At 39.6% G+C, this 18,787-nt stretch overlaps 1 protein-coding gene across 1 annotated transcript in view; it reads right to left on the bottom strand.

The window, feature by feature from the left end:
* The window catches only part of LOC116463581 (ventricular zone-expressed PH domain-containing protein homolog 1), a gene marked incomplete at its 5' end in the record, with an annotated part of 118,801 nt that overhangs the window by 11,547 nt on the left and 88,467 nt on the right, over positions 1-18,787 (bottom strand). Inside the window, one exon of the mRNA XM_032146773.2 lies at positions 14,345-14,462. Coding sequence (XP_032002664.1) covers positions 14,345-14,462 — 118 coding nt within the window. The remainder of the gene's footprint in view (positions 1-14,344; positions 14,463-18,787) is intronic.

The following is an 18,787-nucleotide window of genomic DNA, read 5'->3' as shown; positions in this document are numbered from 1 at the left end:
TTCCTTCCTTCCTTCCTTCCTTCCTTCCTTCCTTCCTTCCTTCCTTCCTTCCCTTTCTCTCTCCCTTTCTTTCTTTCTTTCTTTCTCTTTCTTTCTTTTCTTTCTTTCCTTTCTCTCGTTCTTTCTTTCCTTTCTCTCTCTCTCTCCCCCTCCCTCTCTCTTTTCTTTCTCTTTCTTTCTTTCTTTCTTCTTTCTTTCTTTTCTTTCTTTCTTTCTTTCTTTCTTTCTTTCTTTCTTTCTTTCTTTTTTCTCTCTCTTTTTCTCCCTCTCTTTTTCTTTTTTTTCCAGGGTCTCACTCTGTCTCCCAAGCTGGAGTGCAGTGACACAATCATGGCTCACTGCAGCCTCCACCTGCTGGGCTCAAGTGATTCTCCCACCTCGGCCTCCCTAGTAGCTGGGACCACAGGCACGTGTCACCACATCTGGCTGGTTTTTAAATTTTTTATTTTTGTAGAAATGGGGTTTGGCCATGTCACCCATGGTCCTCAAACTCCTGGGCTCAAGCAATCTGCCCACCTCAGGTTCCCAAAGTTCTGGGATTACAGGCATGAGCCCCTGTGCCCAGCCCCTGGGTGTTTTTCTGCTAAAACTTTTGCTAGCTTTCTCAAAACACTCTCATAATAAGCAGATGTTGTCATTCTTTGGCCCTTTAGAAAGACAACAAGCAAAATGCCTCAAGCATCCTGAAACACTTGCCATGACCTTTCTTCTTGACAGATCTACTTTTGTTTTGACTAGACCAAAGTATTTATGCCTACAACTTGTCAATTTGCAGGTAGTTTGTACTACAGACATGGTGGTGATTGCCTTATTATGGAGGAAGGGTAGAAAGGAGTTAGAGGGGGAAAACCATGGGTCCAAAGAATAGAGAAAAATCCTTTTATCTCCTGATGGTGGAATTGACTAGAAATAAATGAGGTTCCTCTAGTGGTTTCTTCTCAGTTAATAAGAATTTAGCATTCATGTCATTCTCGTCATGGAAGACCGAGTTCCACTTTTTATTAATACCCTTTGCCATTCATCGATTCTCCCATTCTTCTATTCAAAATGCCTTTATGGTTACCATGCACTAGGCACATACCAGGTAAAGGGGATATAAACACAAATATGACAGTCTCAATCACTGAGATGCAAAGAAATGCAGTAAGCAAGTGAGTACAGAGTGGGATAAGTACCAGGCTAGATCCGTGCACAGGGTCTAACACACTGAGAGGCACTTATTCTAAACTGGGGCATACAAAGCAGAAAAGCTTCCTAGAGTAGATGCTGTCTGGGCTGAATTCTCAGGGAAAAGTTGCAGCTATGAAGGCAAAGGGAGGAAGGTCATGGAGCCAAAAAAAGAAATAAAAAAGAATAAAAGTTCATAGCAAAGGACCAAAGCTGAGGAAGGGAGGCATAAAATGCATTCTGGGAACTGTAACTCATTCTGGGAGGGAGCAGGATGGGAGAGAAGTGGCAAGAGGTGAGGTGTGAGAATCAGAGAGACCAATCCTAAAGAGCCATGGGCACCAAGCAGAGTGGAATGTAATGCTTTGTAGTGTAACATAATGAAAAAAAGCTTGTGTAGTCATAGACCTCTTTTATTTCAAGAGCACAAGACTTCAACAATTCACTCTCTATCTTGTTTTAAGATTTGTTGGAATTCTGAATGTCTTTAACAAATTATAATTTATTTAACCAGTGTGCTGAATGCCATGTTTACTCTTTATTACAATAGATCACATGAGACGGTACCAAAGGCTTTCTCTAGTATAGGCCTATGGTTTATGCGGTAAGAGCACTGTCTTTGGAGGCTGACCTCAGTTGAAGTCCAGAATCTGCCACTTACCGGCTGTCTGGTCCTGGACAAGCTATTTAACGTCACTGAGCTTCCCTTTCCTACTCCCTAGAGTTATACTTAACACAACACAAATGGCTGTGGGGGTTTTGCTAGTCAAGCCATACATCCCTGCGAGGATTACATGCACCATAAATGAAGGCACATAAAAGTGCCACAACAGTTGACAGTGGCCTTGCTTAGCTGAGACCTGGTCACAATAACGGATCAATAAACAGGAGCTACTGTCATCATGATTGACATCATGGATCAATGTAAATCATAATCATCCTTTTACTGTGATGATCAGGTGGTTTTAGAAATACCAGGTCTTAATGGCCTATATCAAAGTGTGAGGAATAGTAAGAGAATTCAGAGTAAGAGAGGGACTCCTGCAGTCTTTGAACTTGGACCTTTAATAAAAATGGAGGTATGAAAGGCAATTCAAAGTGTCTCAAATGGAAGGTGAACTCTCTCTCTCTCTCTCTCTGCATGTGTGTGTGTTTTAAAGACAGGGTCTCCTTTGTTGCTCAGGCTGGAATACAGTGGCTTGATCATAGCTTACTGGAACCTTGAACTCCTGGGCTCAAGCGATTCTCCTGCCTCAGCCTCCCAAGTGGCTAGGACTACAGGTGCACGCCATCACACCTGGATAATTTTTAATTTTTTTTTGTAGAGATGGGGTCTTACCATGCTGCCCAGGCTGGTCTTGAACTTTTGACCTCAAGTGATCCCCCCATTTCTACCTCCCAAAGTGTTGGGATTCTAAGCATGAGCCACTGCACCTGGCCCTCTTCTGTTTTTGAGTAACTCATCCATGTATTCATTGAAACTGCCATTTACAAGCCAACCCAATAATAGATTGAGCTGCATTGGGAGAATTTCCTATGTTATCTGCGGTTGCTTCCTTCTCTTCCTAGACTTTCTGCTTGTTTCTGCTTGTTCTTGTGACAGTCTGGAAGGAATGACAATAGACAATAACCTCCACATAACTACTGTTCATATGGCACACTGACTTTCATCCAGTCTCAGAAATTGTTCATACTGTGTGCTTTTTGGCTTATACCAGTTTTGTCTTGAAAGCATTGCATTGTGCATGAATAACTCATATTTGAGACTGCCATGAGTTTAATTTGTGATATTTGAATTTCTAGATACTCTTTTCTGATTGTTAAAGATAAATGTCTTCAAAAGAAAATATATTCTGGAAGAAAAAATATAAACCCCAGGCCGGGCACGGTGGCTCACCCCTGTAATCGAAGCACTTAGGGAGGCTGAGGCGGGCAGATTTCCTGAGCTCAGGAGTTCAAGACCAGCCTGGGCAACATGGTGAAATTCTGTTTCTGCTAAAATACAAAAAATTAGCCGGGCGTGGTGGTATGCACCTGTAGTCCCAGCTACTTGGGAGGCTGAGGCAGGAAAATTGCTTGAACCCGGTAGGCGGAGGTTGCAGTGAGCCAAGACCATGCCATTGCACACCAGCCTGGCGGCACAGGGAGACTCCATTTCAAATATATATATATATATATATATTTGAATATATTTATATATATATTATATATAATGATTGACATAAATAGATATATATCAATATATAGATATATAGATATTGATTAGATATTGATATATAAATTAACTCCAAATTCTTAGTTTTTAAGTAAGAACTGAGAAAAAGTATAGTATGTCATTTTTTCCCCCTTGAAAACACTGCTTCTGGGAATTATAACTCCTATACAGTCTATGGGGAATTTCTTTGTATATATTTAAAGTTTCAAATTTACTTCAGTCTCCTTCCATGGTTTTACTGATTTTTTTTTCTTTGGTGTGTGTGCCAGTTCTAATAAAGCAAACTATAATTCCAGAGGATATGCATAAAGAGGGCTAGAAGCATTAAATGAAGGGGTCGTAGGAGCCACATTTAGTAGACTAAGTGTCTGTGGTTTTTGAAATTGCTAAGGATCATAACAAATGGCATGTTTCTTATGAATCTCCAGGCAGCGTTTGAGAGTGCAATATTTCTCTGCTGGCAGTGAATAACCAGGAGTCATGATCCTCACTGACTTTGTAACATCCTACACAATACTGTGGGGACCAAAATTGGACAGACAAACTACGTTTGAGAGCAGCCCTTTGAGGGCACTGCCACCTGTGACTGAATGGCTTCGTTTCTCAGTCATTTCATACCCATCAAAACATATGCTTCTCTGACCAATTACTGATGTACTGATGCAAAAAAAACTTCAGAAATATGGTGGTGTAAGCGTTTAGGGCTATGTTTCCTGAACTGTGTTGTGAGAACCAGAGAATCAGAATTATCTGCCAGCTTGTTAGAATGCACATTCCCAGGAACCACCCTAAACCCACTGAATCAAAATTTTGGGATAGGGTGAGAAGCCTTGCATTTTAAACAGGGTCCACAGGTGATTCTTACGTTGCTCAAAAACTTCTAGGAAATAATTAGTATCTTCATGGTAGATGACAGTAATAGGTTATATGATATACGAAAGAGTAAAACTGCAAAACCAATTGTAGGGAGAAAACTACGATCTTTTGATAAAATTAAAGACAAAGATGGCAGTATAAGCTTAGATTCATGTTCTTGGTTTCAATCAATAGGGTTACAGAAAAAATGTTCAGAATTAGTGTTTGTGGAATTTTGCTTATTTATTGTGTTAATAGTGAAACAAAAATTCTAAGGGCACTTTCCAAGATGGTAACCTGTTTAATAGTTCTGAGCAGTACGTGTCTTTATGAGAAACTCATCAAAGAAGATTTGCCCAGGACTGCTGTGCAATGACTGATAGAGACCAATAGGAAAAGATCAGGAGAGTGGCAATGAAGAAGATAATTTTTTTTTTTTTTTTGAGACAGGATCTCACTCTGTCACCCAGGTTGGAATGCAGTGGCATGATCTCAGCTCACTGCAACATCTGGCTCCCAGGTTCAAATGATTCTCTCATCTCAGCCCTGCAAGTAGCTGGGACTACAGGCCTGCACCACCACAGGCTAATTTTTGTATTTTTTGTAGAGATGGGGTTACGCCCTATTGCCCAACTGATCTCCAACTCCTGGGATCAAGCGATCCACCCACCTGGGCCTCCCAAAATGCTGGGATTACAGGTGTGAGCCCCTGTGCCTGGCTGACAATTGTCTAATTGTAGGATTAACTTCTAATAAGAAAGTGTTTCACACATATCCCATGTTGGTCCTACTGAGTCTCATTAATAAGATCGCGTGGATAGATGTTATTGATAGGATCTGGCCATAGGACTTTAGTTTTAAACGTTGAGCACTTTCCCATACTGCCTGGAGATTGTAGAGTTTGCCTGGGGTTGGAAAAAATAGATCTGACAAGCTTGTGCCCCGTCTGTGATAAGGAGGACCAACTTGTTTGGGTTGTACCATTGGAGCACATTGTAACCATTGTCCCACCTGCCTGTAAATTCTTGTATTCTGGAACATTTTAAGGTGTTAACTACACTGCTTTCGTGGAATTTTTAAATAGGAGTTCCATCTGTTGTGGTTCAGCTCTTGGACTCAAACCTTTTGACAATGAATAGATGTTTATAATGTCTGCACTGGAAGCCTTAGCAGTTACATAAACACCATCACATGCTGTATGTTATGTATGAAACACACACACATATATACACATATATGTGTACATATCCATGTGTATGTATATTTTTAATACACATATATGAATATATCACACATTCTATTAACATGCCCTGTTTATTATAGTGCTTTTGAAAAGAACTTATTTAAGAAGAGACTGCTTATATAAAGAATATATTTGGCACAAAAGAGATGCTGTGAATGTCATCATATGAATATCTACCTTTTTCCTGTAAAATGAGTCACTGTTAATTCATTTATGTTTTTTGTCATCACTTGACTGAGAAAAAAATTATTACTGAAAATTTTCTGAGAAGACACCAACTTTGGCCATTCATTTATTGGTACATATTTATTAAGCATCTATTGTGTGCTAGGGGCTGAGGATAGATGGATGAGGAGAGTCCACTTCATAGAACTTACTGTTTACTGGAGGAAGTAGACATTAATCTAAAAGTCACACATAGAAGAACAAGACAGCAGCTGTAACCAATGTTATGGAGAAGTTTGAGGTGCTTTGAGGACCTCAGTATGCATTGGGGGGTTACAAAAGGCTTCCAATACTGAAGCTATGAATTTGATTTGTAATAAGAAGGCTAAGATCTACTTTAACTAAGTGAAGAGGGGAGAAAGGGAATTCTTGGTAGAAGAAAAACACATATAAAAGCATTGTGGCAGGAAGAAGTACAGCGAGTCTGGGAAACTTTAAGAGGGTTCTTCTAGGCAAAGCAAAGAGAGCAGAGGGAATGTGGGACAGGATGAAGCTGGAGAAGCTGGGAGAGACCATTCCATGTGAGACCGTGAAGGTTATGTAATGAAGTTTGGTCTTTAAACTAAGAGCTATGGGAAGCTACATAAGATTTCATGCAAGGGGTGGCACAACAGATTTGTGCTTTGAAGAGTTCACTCTGGCTGCATTGTGGGAGGGAGATTGGAAGGGTTCAGAGTAGTTCAATGAGGAGGCTATGGCCATTATTGTAGGTAAAAGGTGACGGCAACTTGCACTAGTGCTGTGGAGAGAAATGGACAGATTTGAGAGCAACTGAGAGCAATTGAGAGCAATCTATCATACTGTGGTGATAGATTGGATGGGGGTGGTGGAGAAGGCAGTGAGTGGGTCTCTGGTTGGTACAATAGATTGAGTGATGTTGCATTCACTGAGCTAAGGAATGCTGGAAGAAGAGTAAGTGTTTGGGGGAAGCAAAGAGACAATCATGAGTTTTAATTTAAATGAACTGACACTGGGCACGGTGGTGCATGCTTGTAATCTCAGCTACTCTAGGAGTCTGAGGTGGGATGACTACTTGAGCCCAGGAGTTTGAGAGCAGTCTGGGCAACAAAGCAAGATCCTATCTTAAAAAACAAAACAAAATAAAATAACTGATTTTGGGGTGACTTAGAAGCAGTCAAGTAGGTGGTAGGCGATGTAAATCTGGAGTGCAGAGGAGAGGCCAGGCCAGGACTGCATATATACATCTGGAAGTTGTTGCATAGAGGTGATTACTGTAGTAAGACGGTTACTCCAACAATGACTAGCTGGGTAAAGAAAGGTGGGATAAGAAGGAGTGTCCAGAGAGTAGGAAGGAAGCTAGAGGAGTGTTGTGTCACAGAAGCTGAAGGAGAAGAATGCTTTAAGAAGGAGGAATTGGTTTACAGAATGGAATATTGCTGAGAGACAAGTAACATTAAGACTGAACCATGTGCAGTGCATGGGTGACTTGCAGGTTGTTAATGACTACAGACTGAGATGATACAGTTAGAAACAAGGTTAGAGAGGATTGAGTCACGAGGAGAAGGAGGCAAGAAAGTGGGCAGAGACAGACAACTCTCTTGGCTTTAAAGGGGAAGTGAGAGATAAGGCAGTAGACAGAGGGAAAGGGGAGGATAAGCCACTTAATTATGTTTAGAAGCCAATGGGAGGAGTCAGCTGGAAGGGGAACATTGAATAGAGAAGAGAAAAAGGTTAATCTAATCTATACTGGGAAGTTTCTGAGAAGGTGGGAAGGATGAAATCCAAGGCAAAATATGACCATCCTTTGATGACTTTATTCTCTGTGGCTGCTAAAAAGTACTAGTATGTTAGCTGGGGGTGGTGGCTCACGCCTGTAATCCCAGCACTTTGGGAGGCCGAGGCGGGCGGATCACGAGGTCAAGAGATTGAGACCATCCTGGCCAACATGGTGAAACCCTGTCTCTACTAAAAATACAAAAATTAGCTGGGTGTGGTGGCGCATGTCTGTAGTCCCAGCTACTCAGGAGGCTGAGGCAGGAGAATCACTTGAACTCAGGAGGCAGAGGTAGCAGTGAGCAGAGACTGTGCCACTGCACTCCAGCCTGGCGACACAGCAAGACTCTGTTTCAAAAAAAAAAAAAAAAAAAAAAGAGGGCCAGTATAGTACTGGTATTTCTTTTAAATAGGTGTGTTTGTGGCTGATAAACAAATTTCATTCTTAGTGTACTTATATAGGTCAATAAAAAAAGGATTACTCTGCAATATGATGGCTAGAGCTCTTTTAAAATATACTAAGTATTTTATTTTAAAAACTACACAAAATTCTTGAAATCAGTGTCATCTTATGCTTGTATGATGATGAAACTAATGTACTCACATTAGTCTGCCTTTCCAAAGCTTCTCCTCATCTATATATTGGCTTGACTCAGCTTGTTCTCTATGTGGAAAAGGATACATTACTATGTGTAGTGATTTGTTAGTGGATAATCACAGAATGACTGATGCTTTGTTGCAAGTATATGGCCTATCTGACACTTTTCCTCTGTATCAAGACAAGATTGTTGACCCAATATGGAAAGGCAGAGGAGTAGGAAAGTGATGCTGGATGAAAAATAGAAGTTAATCCCTGAGGGGTGTTAGTTTACTGATCTTAGCTTGTTTCTCTTCAAGATTCACAAGTTATTAGCATGATTACTATGAACTCTTTGCCTATGTGTATACTGTAACATTTTAGCATAATACTAAAATTCAATTTCCACAACATGTTGAAACCTTGTATACCCCAATGTTTTCTTCTCATGAAAGCTAATTTTCCAAGAGATGCTATTTCCAGGTTTCAGTTCAGTTAGTTGTTTTTAATTTTGAGAAAGAGCTAGATTTTTAAAAGTTAGATTTTCAAGTTGCATTTCAAAACAAATTCGATTTTTTCCCATGGGTATTCTATCACTTAAGTGATTAATGAATTGCTCAATCACTCATCTATTTGCCAAATGCTTATTAAACACCATAATGTGCCAGGCACTGGTTAAGATGTACAAAGATGAGGCATAATCCATGGTTCTTCTTGTAGTTTACTGTCCAGAGGGAAAGACTGATGGCCACATGCCAAGTGCAATACAGACGTGTGGGCAGAGGATGGAAAGGATAGAGGGAGACAAATTAATTCTGCTTAGGGGGTGGTATGTAGGTGTGTGTGCATATGTGTGTGTGTGTGTGTGTGTGAGAGAGAGAGAGAGACAGAGAAAGACAGAGAGAGAAAGAGGGAGAGAGAAATGAGAGTGTGTAGAGTGGTTTAAGAGGGAGAGAAGAATATTCATACCACAGAGGCATAAAATAGGAAGATGGAAGATGGGGAAACGGAGAAAAGGAAGATTTCAGGATAATAAATTATCTCAGTTTGTAAGTGTGTTTTTATTTTGTCATTAAGTATTGCAAAGTATGTGAACAAAAAGCTGAGGTTCAATTTTACATAATCAATATATATTCAGTAGTCCCAGTATATAAATGTGAAAATGTGAAGTTATTGTATAAAAAGCATCCCGTTGTTTTTGGTGCTCTACCAACACTTAGCACGTAGGACAGTGCTCTAACACACGTGGTAGAAGAAAAGACATCATACCACAATGCTAGCCACCACATACGTCAAAATTGAGTTTTTTTTTTTTTTTTTTCTTTTGAGATGGAGTCTCGCTCACCACCAGGCTGGAGTGCAGTGGCATGATCTTGGCTCATTGCAACCTCCGACTCCCTGGTTCAAGCGATTCTCCTGCTTCAGCCTCCTGAGTAGCTGGGATTATAGGCACGCACCACCACGCCCAGCTAATTTTTGTATTTTTAGTAGAGACGGGGTTTCACCATGTTGGCTAGGATGGTCTCGATTTCCTGACCTTGTGATCCGCCCGCCTCGGCCTCCCAAAGTGCTAGAATTACAGGCATGAGCCACCGCTCCCGGCCAAAATTGAGTTTTCTTTTATCACTTTTAAAGTTCTATGAAAGTTGACATTGAAATTTAATGGGAAAGCTTCATATTCATAGACTCACAAGGCTATTGGTGGCCTTATGGGCTAGGTCCTCTCAGAGGTCATTTAGTTCATTTTCACATTGGCATCTAGAGTGGAAAAATAATCTAGCTCGCATGAAGGGTGCCCCCAAAGGAGACCCACAACTGCTGTTACCAATTCTTTTGACTGTCTGAAAAAACTCTCCTGACAGAAGAGGCATTTTGAAACCATCTCCATTTGCCCATGTATTCATAATATAATACGATATAATAAATAGCACATTCTTTTTTTAAATTTATATTTATTTATTTAGTTAATTAGTTTAGATTTAGAGACAGGGTCTATGGTATATTGGCCAAGCTGGAGTGCAGTGGCTATTCACAGGCATGATCATGGTGCACTACAGCTTCAAACTCCTGGCCTTAAGCAATCCTCCCGCCACTCTTTCCTGAGTAGCTGGGACTACAGGCACTTGCCACTGCACTCAGCTTGACAGTATGTTCTTATAACATAACTATTTGAAATCAAGTTCTAAAGATGAATCATGATAGAAAGTTGTTTGAAAAAATTGTTCCATTTTCTTTTAGAACCCAAGAAGACTTTCTACTGACGATCACATTCAAATTCTAAATGTCTAGTGACTAACAGACTAATCACATGGGGCTGCTTAGATTTATCGAGGAGGACAGGAGTGCCAAAACTCTAAGTTGTTTTTTGTAGGGTGTAAGAACAAAGGCATCCCATGTGTCTCGAGAAATGAGTGAAAGTCATGACCCAGTTCTTCCTCCTACTTTAACAAAATGTGACTGAAGAGAAAGCCAGATGTGTTCCAGGACAGACCAGCTGACTAACTCTTACTGTCAACATGCACTGTGCAATTCCAAGACACAAGGGCAACTGATAAAGAAGATTAGCTTGGTTTTCCAGAAATAAGTTCTGTTCTGTTCAATCTCCTTGCTCAATCTCCATTCTCTCATTCATGTGGAATAACGAGATCTGCAATAAACACCACCAGGCAAGTCTCTGAGGATTACTGAGTTATTTCAGAAATTTTCTAATCTTCTACTCTGAACTTTTATAAAATGATTATCAGAAACTGAATCAGCAGTTGGAAGAATAGGAAATAGATTCTACTGTAATCATTTCCTGCAAGTAATAATTTCTCACACATTATCATATCAAAGTCTCTGTTCTTCTTTAAGTAGAGTAAGTCATCGAGGAAGTAGATCACTTCTAAAAAATTAAACTTGTCTCTGGGTCTTTATAATATATTACAACACTACTGAATGATTGCTCTTTAAATTTCCAATATTTCATGTCCTTAACTTGAATTTTCCCTATAGGTTGAAAAGTCAGGTTCTGGAATTGGCCTGTTTGGATTAAAATACTGGTTCCATCACTGAGAAGCTGTGTGACCTTGGGAAAATTACTTAATCTGTCTGTGTTTCAGTTTTCTGGTCTGTAAAATGAAGTCAATAATGGTGAGAAAATGAGAAAATGCATGCAAGCTTAGCATACCATTAGAATGATAAATGCTAGCAATTATAATCATGTCAGGGCCTCTACATTATTTTAGCACTTACTTTCCTCTATCTATACATTATTGGATAAAAATATTTTATTGATCACCAGATATTAAACTCCTGTGAATTTCTGTGTGTTGATGGTGAAGTTGGTGGGAGGATGGTGATGAGACTTTTACTTGAAGACAGAAATGTATGTGAGTTGACCATGTCAGTAAGCTGAGATACTGTCAATTTCTGAAGGATTCCTCTGGCTGAGTCTACACAGTTAAGAAGTATTATATATTTCTTGGTATCTTTCCTAATGTCTAACTGAAATTCTCTAATTGTCTCATGTTTTGTTCCTCATTTATGGAGATGCTGGACAGCATTAAAAAATATTGAAACATGAATACTTGAAAACAATTATTGTATCATTTGTCAATTCTTTTAAAAAATATAAAAAACCCAGTTTATTTGGCCCCTTGTTCTAGACTTCAATTCTACTTCTTTGGACCCCTTCTCCCTGAGGCTGATAGGGCAGCTGGCCCCTGTGTGGGTGTTGATGAAACCCAGACCAGTACATAGTACTCAGTTGGGCATAGTACATTCTAGGTGCTAAGACAGGCAGGTAAGTGGATCAAGGCTTTACAAGTGGTGACTTCTCTCAGGGAGGAAACAGCCCCAATCTTCATTTACCAGCTTCAGAATACATTGGGTATGGTACAGTGATGAATTTGATATCGTTAGCATATAATCACAATCTTGAAACATCACATTTTAACATTCAAGGAATATCTGACATTGCCATTTTTAAATATTATTCATTCATTCATTCACTCACTCACTCACTCAACAAATAGAGCATGCTAAAAACATAAAAGAAGTATGCTAGATTTTTTCAAATACACCTTTTGGCCCTAACTGGATTATGAATTTCTTTTAGAGCAGAGACATTGTATCTTATTCATATTTCTATCCCAAGGGTCAGCCTGTAGAAGACACTCAACTAATGCAACAAACATGCATTGCATAAATGAAAAATTGGATGCAAGTAATGTGCTAGCTGTGCATGACCAATAAAGTATTTGTTGCTATGTCTCATCTTTAAACTTTGAATTTAAGCAGAACTTGAATGCAAATACTGTCTCCATGAGAAATATATTTGGCAACAGTAATATGTTAGACCTTTCACTTAGATTAAATATATAATTTAAGTGCTTATATAAAAAAGAAGATGAAATCAACAACCTATATAAACTATCCAGGGAGTCAAGGGTTTTGGTGAAAAAAAAAAAACAACACAGTTTAAAATAGGACTTTTCTTAAACTCAAATCCTCTTCATGTAGCAAAAGGAAATGAGCAAAGAAATCCAAACCCACTGAAGTTTTCAGGGCCAAACATTTTGATTCAATATGTTCTGCTATAAAATATTTGGCCTTGTTTGAATTTTTATTGCTATATGTTCTCAGTCTATATTTAACTGTGAGGAACACAAGAAAGAGTAAATGTGCAGAACGTTCAATTCAAGAGCATGGCAGTGAATTTGAGAAAACATATATTAAAGGAACACTTTGTGTTTTTAACTTTCAGCCCCTTTTCTGAGGCCTCCCTTGGCCAGATATGATTAAATATTTATCGAACTAAGGACTCAGCTTACTTGGAGTGAAAACTCTTCAGGGCCTCTCAGAGCTACCTAAGTACCTTATTTTACTAGTTCTCAAATAAAGCTTCTTTTATGCTCTGTTTTTTTCACATATAAAATAAGATCTAATTAGAAAGTTTTATAATGGAGGCAGTCAATTCCCCAATTCCTTATTTGTTTGAATTAACTTTTAAAAAATTGGGGTGTTCACTCTGGCATTGGCTCAATCCAGACTCTGTAATCAGCCAACAATCTGTGTGTGCTTCACAAAGGCTGGCGTCCTAACTGCCAGCTTCTGCCATCCGCATCTTTTCCGTGGGGTAATACATTTTAATTGGTACTTCTCTGAGAGCCCTACACATCTCCATCTGGCCAAATAAACATACTTTTACGATTCAGCCTCAACATCTTGGCGGTTAACAAGAGGACAGACTTGCCACAATGGGTAATCTTTAAGATGCATAAAATCCTAAAATTAAAGGACCAGGTACAGGTGGTATAATCAATGGCTGTCTAGAGGATGGCTCATCTACAAAGTGGCTTTGTGTTCAACAGTCTTTTTAACACTGCTCTTGTGATCCTAAATGCAGTTCCTGAGCCGAGTCAGCATTGAGAGCTCTCTCCTTTCAAAGGGCACATTAGTGATGAAATAGTTCACTTCCAATGACAGCGTAACTTTTTGGACATAGGCTTATTAGCAATCTGTTTCCACTGGTTGGATTGAGCCAAGTGTAACCAGAAGGCAGAATGGTGAAATGGTTAAGAGCATGGGTTCTAGAGTCAGGCTGCATTCAAATTCTGCTGCTGTTAATTTATCTTTGTGACCTTGGGCAGTTACCATACCTCTCTGTGCCTCAGTTTCCTCATCAGTAAAGCAGAGATAATGTCAGTATTTTCCTCATAAGAGTACTGCAGGGACTGATTAAATGAGATAAGGTATCTGATATGTTTAGCACAGGGCATGACTTGTATTTGCTAACAATTATTTTTAGGCAAGGTCAGTAGACCAAATACCTTGAGCAGCAGAAAGGAAGTGGAAGGCGAATAACCAGCTATGAGGTTGTTTCTCAGATAATTTCTTACTATTTTAATGCTTCACTTTTTACACAGTTTAATCATCAAGCAACAGTGTTAGGGATTACATGAGATAATATGGTCTGTGTGCTGATTCACTCATTTAGTGTGGTCTCATTTCCTTAAGGAACATATCTTGACAGAACACTTTTTTTCTCTCTAACCCTCAGGGTCATCTGGATGAAATGAATACTTTTAGGGCAAAATGGCTGATACTGCTTCCTTGATAACCACGTATAGGTAAGGGATTGTTTCTCTGCCTCCCAAAGTTTTCCCTTTTTCCTACGACCACTTTGGTGAGACGCCTTTCTCAGCACAAAGCAGGGACATGACTCTGTGCATTATTACAACTGGGGATGTTTATGCAAGAGGAAGGCCACCTAGAACAATGGAGCTGACAGATCCCTGTAATTCGGGGCACAAATGGTTCTTAGCAGCAGGTAGGGGTCTCTCACCCGTTGCTTTCTCAGGATTGTTGCACATGAAGCATTGCCATGCTCCTGCTGTTTCACTGAAGCCAAACACGTCAAAGAACCTCACTTCTTCCAGATGGAGCTGTACCTGGTCCAGATCCTGTGTCAGGAACACAAAGCACAAAGAACATAAGCTGCTCTGCCTGCTACCTAACATTTCGAGACTGGGAGAAGGGGATGTGGATCAGGATGGTCAATGCTCAATCTCAGTACTAAAGACTAAGACGCAGCATTGAAAAAAATTTCTCTTGGCCAGCCTTAAAAAAAGCGTTCAGCTAAACTTTTCCATGAGAGTATTCATAAATGCAGCGGGAGCGAGCACAGGCCCCAGGGCTGAGTGTCAGGGTTGAGGTGTCAGAGCCTGAAATGGCCCAGAATTTTCTTGCATCTAGCAGTGGCTCCAGATTTTCTAAAAAGAAGGGATATCCAAGTGGCAATGTGGTTGGAAGACATGCTGCTGGGGGATTTACATTTTATATAAAATTGAGAACCAATTATCCATATCAAAAAATATTATTGGCTGGGCGTGGTGGGTCATGCCTGTAATCCCAACACTCTGGGAGGCCGAGGCAGGCAGATTGCCTGAACTCAGAAGTTCAAGACCAGCCTGGGCAACATGGCAAAACCTTGTCTCTACCACAAATACAAAAACATTAGCCAGGCCTGGTGGTATATGCCTGTGGTCCTAGCTACTCAGGAGGCTGAGGTGAGAGGATCGCTTGAGCCTGTGAGGCAGAGGTCGCAGTGAGGCGAGATTGCACCACTGTACTCCAGCCCAGGTGACAGATTGAGACCCTGTCTCAAAAAAATATATATATTATATTTATTATGTTGGCTTTACAGGAGGCTGATGGAAAATATGGGGGTGGGGCTTAACCCCTCAGCCCTTGGCTCCAGGACTGTTTAGCTCTTTTGCTTTATCCTAAAACTGTATGCAAATTTTGCATTCTATTACATAATATAAGCTACATTGATTTTTTTTTATTTTTACTTTTATTTTTTTCCTGAGATAGAGTCTCACTCTGCTGTCCAGGTTGGAGTGCGGTGCTGCGATCTTGGCTCACTGCAACCTTCACCTCCTGGGTTCAAGTGATTCTCGTGTTTCAGCCTCCTGAGCAGCTGGCTTCACAGGTGCCTGCCACCACACCTGGCTAATTTTTGTATATCTAGTAGAGACAGGGTTATGCCATGTTGGCCAGGCTGGTCTCCAACTCCTGATCTCAAGTGATCCACCTTCCTTGGCCTCCCAAAAAGCTGGGATTGCAGGCATGCACGAGCCACCATGCCTGGCCTGCATTGGTTTTAATGGAAGATAATGCATTAAATTATTTACCAGTAAATTAGTTAATTTTTTTCCTCCAAATGGTTGAGTAGAATTGACACTCCAAGAAGACTGCACATGTTTTATGTGCCCCGTGGCACCATGCCAATGTGTACCTCTTTAAGGGGCAGGGCAGAGAGGTTCTGTTAGACTGTAAATGGATGGAAAACTACTAGCCTAACTAAATTAAATAGCTCTACTGTCCTCCTGAGGCTTTCCTATTATGTAAATGACTTGTATCCTTTGGTATAGGATGGATGACCAGAAACTGCATTCTTAAAAGGCTCCTCCTCCTAAGAGGGACTTAATGTTCTTATTGGCCTTGCATGTACCCAGCCCACTAACATGTTTGTGTTCTGTTGAGCTGTGATTTTATTTCCTTTCCTTTAGCCTACACACTCTTATCTTCTCTCTGTATAGGAATAGTTCTTAGAATTTTCAAGGCTGAGGCGTGTAGGCACTGTTTGCACTGCTTATAAGGGATCTAAATAGAGAATGATCAAGTGGATACCCTCATTGCATCCCAAAGCTCCTAATTCTCAGTTCTAAATTTCTTGACAGAGGTGAGAAGTATGTCCAACTATGAGTTCACTGAGAACAGAAACATGTTTATTTTTTTCATAATATGCCCAGAGTCCAGTCCAGCATCATTAATGGATTAGCATTGGTTTGTAGACCCAGCACAAAGCTTTTTTACTAACGAACTATATAAAAGATAGTACAAAAAGTTAAAGGGAATTTTTAAAGAGAACATTTACACTCCCTGGAACATAAACACAATGAGGACAGATATTTTGTCTGTTGTGTTGGCTGCTATAAACTTGGCACCTAAAAGTGCCTATCACATAGCAAGCACTAAACAAATATTTGTGTAATAACAAAAGGCATGCCCTGGGCCTAGAAATGGATACTTTTCAGCATCCTCTATTAAGACTATTATGGCTTGTGTTCTGGGGTTGGACATTTTGGAGGTTTGACATGGTGACTGCAACATTTTGGGTTGCTAATCTTTAATACCGTATCTCAGGCATTCCAATAGGTGCTGTATATCTAGGAATATTGTTTTGACAAAAATGATTTTGAATATGTTCAATGGAAAAAAAGACTTTTTTTTTTTTTTAAAGTATGTTTTCCAAGATAAAGACTGAAGAAGCACCTGGGAGTTTTGTGAGTTTCAAAGGATACAATCCATATTAAAATTTATGGGGAAAAAGCAGATGTTCATAAATATCAGTTTCAAAACTGTGAAGTCTCTGAAGTCTGTACTTGGCCATTGCCATGCAGATCACTTCTCTGTTTCCCACACAATTAAGGATCAATTTTTCATTCACCACAAACACTACTAGCAAACAAAGTACTTAAAATAATACTTAAGGGTTCCTTTATTTTTCCTGTTCTAAGACCAGAAAATTCCCAGTTTGTTGCATATAATCCACATTTGTCTTGGAAAAAAGTTTACTTTAAATGTTTCAGACAGATGGTAAACTACATTCCTGCATTCAATTTCTGAAGCCAAAAGCAGGCTTACCTCCTCAGAGGATTTAGGTGTTGTGCTAAAGGATATCCACGGTAGTTGTATGAACGTTGAAGTTGGTAATAATAGCACATTTTGAATGGAAAGACAGATGAAACACATATAGTTTCCAATATTTGTGAAAAATCAAAGAAAAATAAATCACAAAACAAGCAAACACAAACCAACAACCAGTGACACCTAGATTTTTGGAATTTTGACCTCTTAAATGTGCTTGAGGTCAGTAGTTCTCTCTCCTACTTAACCTTCTTTACCCTTCTGGGTCCTGCAGCTTCCCCAGGCCTTGCCCAAGAATTGCTATATGGCTTCTATTTTTCTAACAGGAGAACAAAAATAGATTTGTTTAGAGAATTACAAGCTTTCTTTAAGATAACTAGACTCCAGAAAAGTGATAAAAATAACTTATATCTAACTCTAAGTCACTGTCTGAGTATTTTTCAGTTCTAATTGGATTGCGGCAGACAGACCCTAAGGTGACCTCCCAGTAATTTTCACCTTGTGGTGTTCATCTGTTTGTATACTCCCATTCCCTGTGTACAGGAAGGACTTATGATTTGCTCCTGGCCAAGAATATGTCAAAGGGGATAGGATATCAATTCCATTGTTATTACACACACACACACACACACACACACACACACACACAAAACCTGTCTTGCTAGCAGATGCATAGGGAGACCCTCCTGCTGTGCTTGAAGGAAGCAAATTGCCACATTATGAACTGCAGGGACTATGGGTGGCTTTTAGGATCTTAAAGGAGGCCTTCAGCTGGTAGCCAGTAAGAGTTCAAAGTCATCAGTTCTACAACTGCAAAAAAATGATTCTTGTCAACGAACAGAATGAGTTTGAAAGCAGACCCTACCCATTTGAACCTCCAAATGAAAACACAGCCCAGCCAATACCTTGATTGTAGCCCTGTGAGACCCTGAGTGGAGGACCCAGCTAAGTTACAACTGAAATCCTGACCCTCTGGTACTGTGAGATAATAAGTATGTGTTGTTTTAAATTGCTAGGTTTGTGCTAATTTGTTATGCATTATTGAAAACTAATACTGAGATTGTGCCGTGAAGAGGAATCAAAAATGACATCCTTTTGCCCAATTCTCCATGAAAGTGATGATTCTACTTAGAGGAGTCACATTCTCCCAAGTGCACTCCAAATCAGGTCTCAATAAAACATACACACACAGAATAAAACACAAAAGAATGCTGAAGTTCAAACTATTTTCATTGATGTGAAAAAAAAGGATACATATTCATAGTAGGCATGCACTAAGAATGGTTTTCCTGATAAACATCATTTAATTCAAGAAGATTAAAACTCACTGGAGGAAAAAATAGTATTTTTAAACATTTGGCTAAGTAAGCATTTCTCCAGTTTTAGAAAAAGAGTCATTAATGAGGGTAGGAATTTGGAAAACTCTATAAGAAGTCTAAGCCAGGCAGCATAGAAAGATGCGAGATTTACAACATCATTTCACTGACAAATGACAGCATGAGTCAACGCAATGGATTTTGTAAAAGTGCATAGTGGCCTCTGGATTTTATAATGTGGTCTATGTACTTTGAGA

The sequence above is a fragment of the Hylobates moloch genome, unplaced genomic scaffold (assembly GCF_009828535.3).
Source record: "Hylobates moloch isolate HMO894 unplaced genomic scaffold, HMol_V3 SCAFFOLD_43, whole genome shotgun sequence".
Classification (NCBI taxonomy): Eukaryota; Metazoa; Chordata; class Mammalia; order Primates; family Hylobatidae; genus Hylobates; species Hylobates moloch.
Note: the sequence above shows the minus strand (reverse complement) of the source record. Positions and strands in the feature narration are given on the sequence as shown.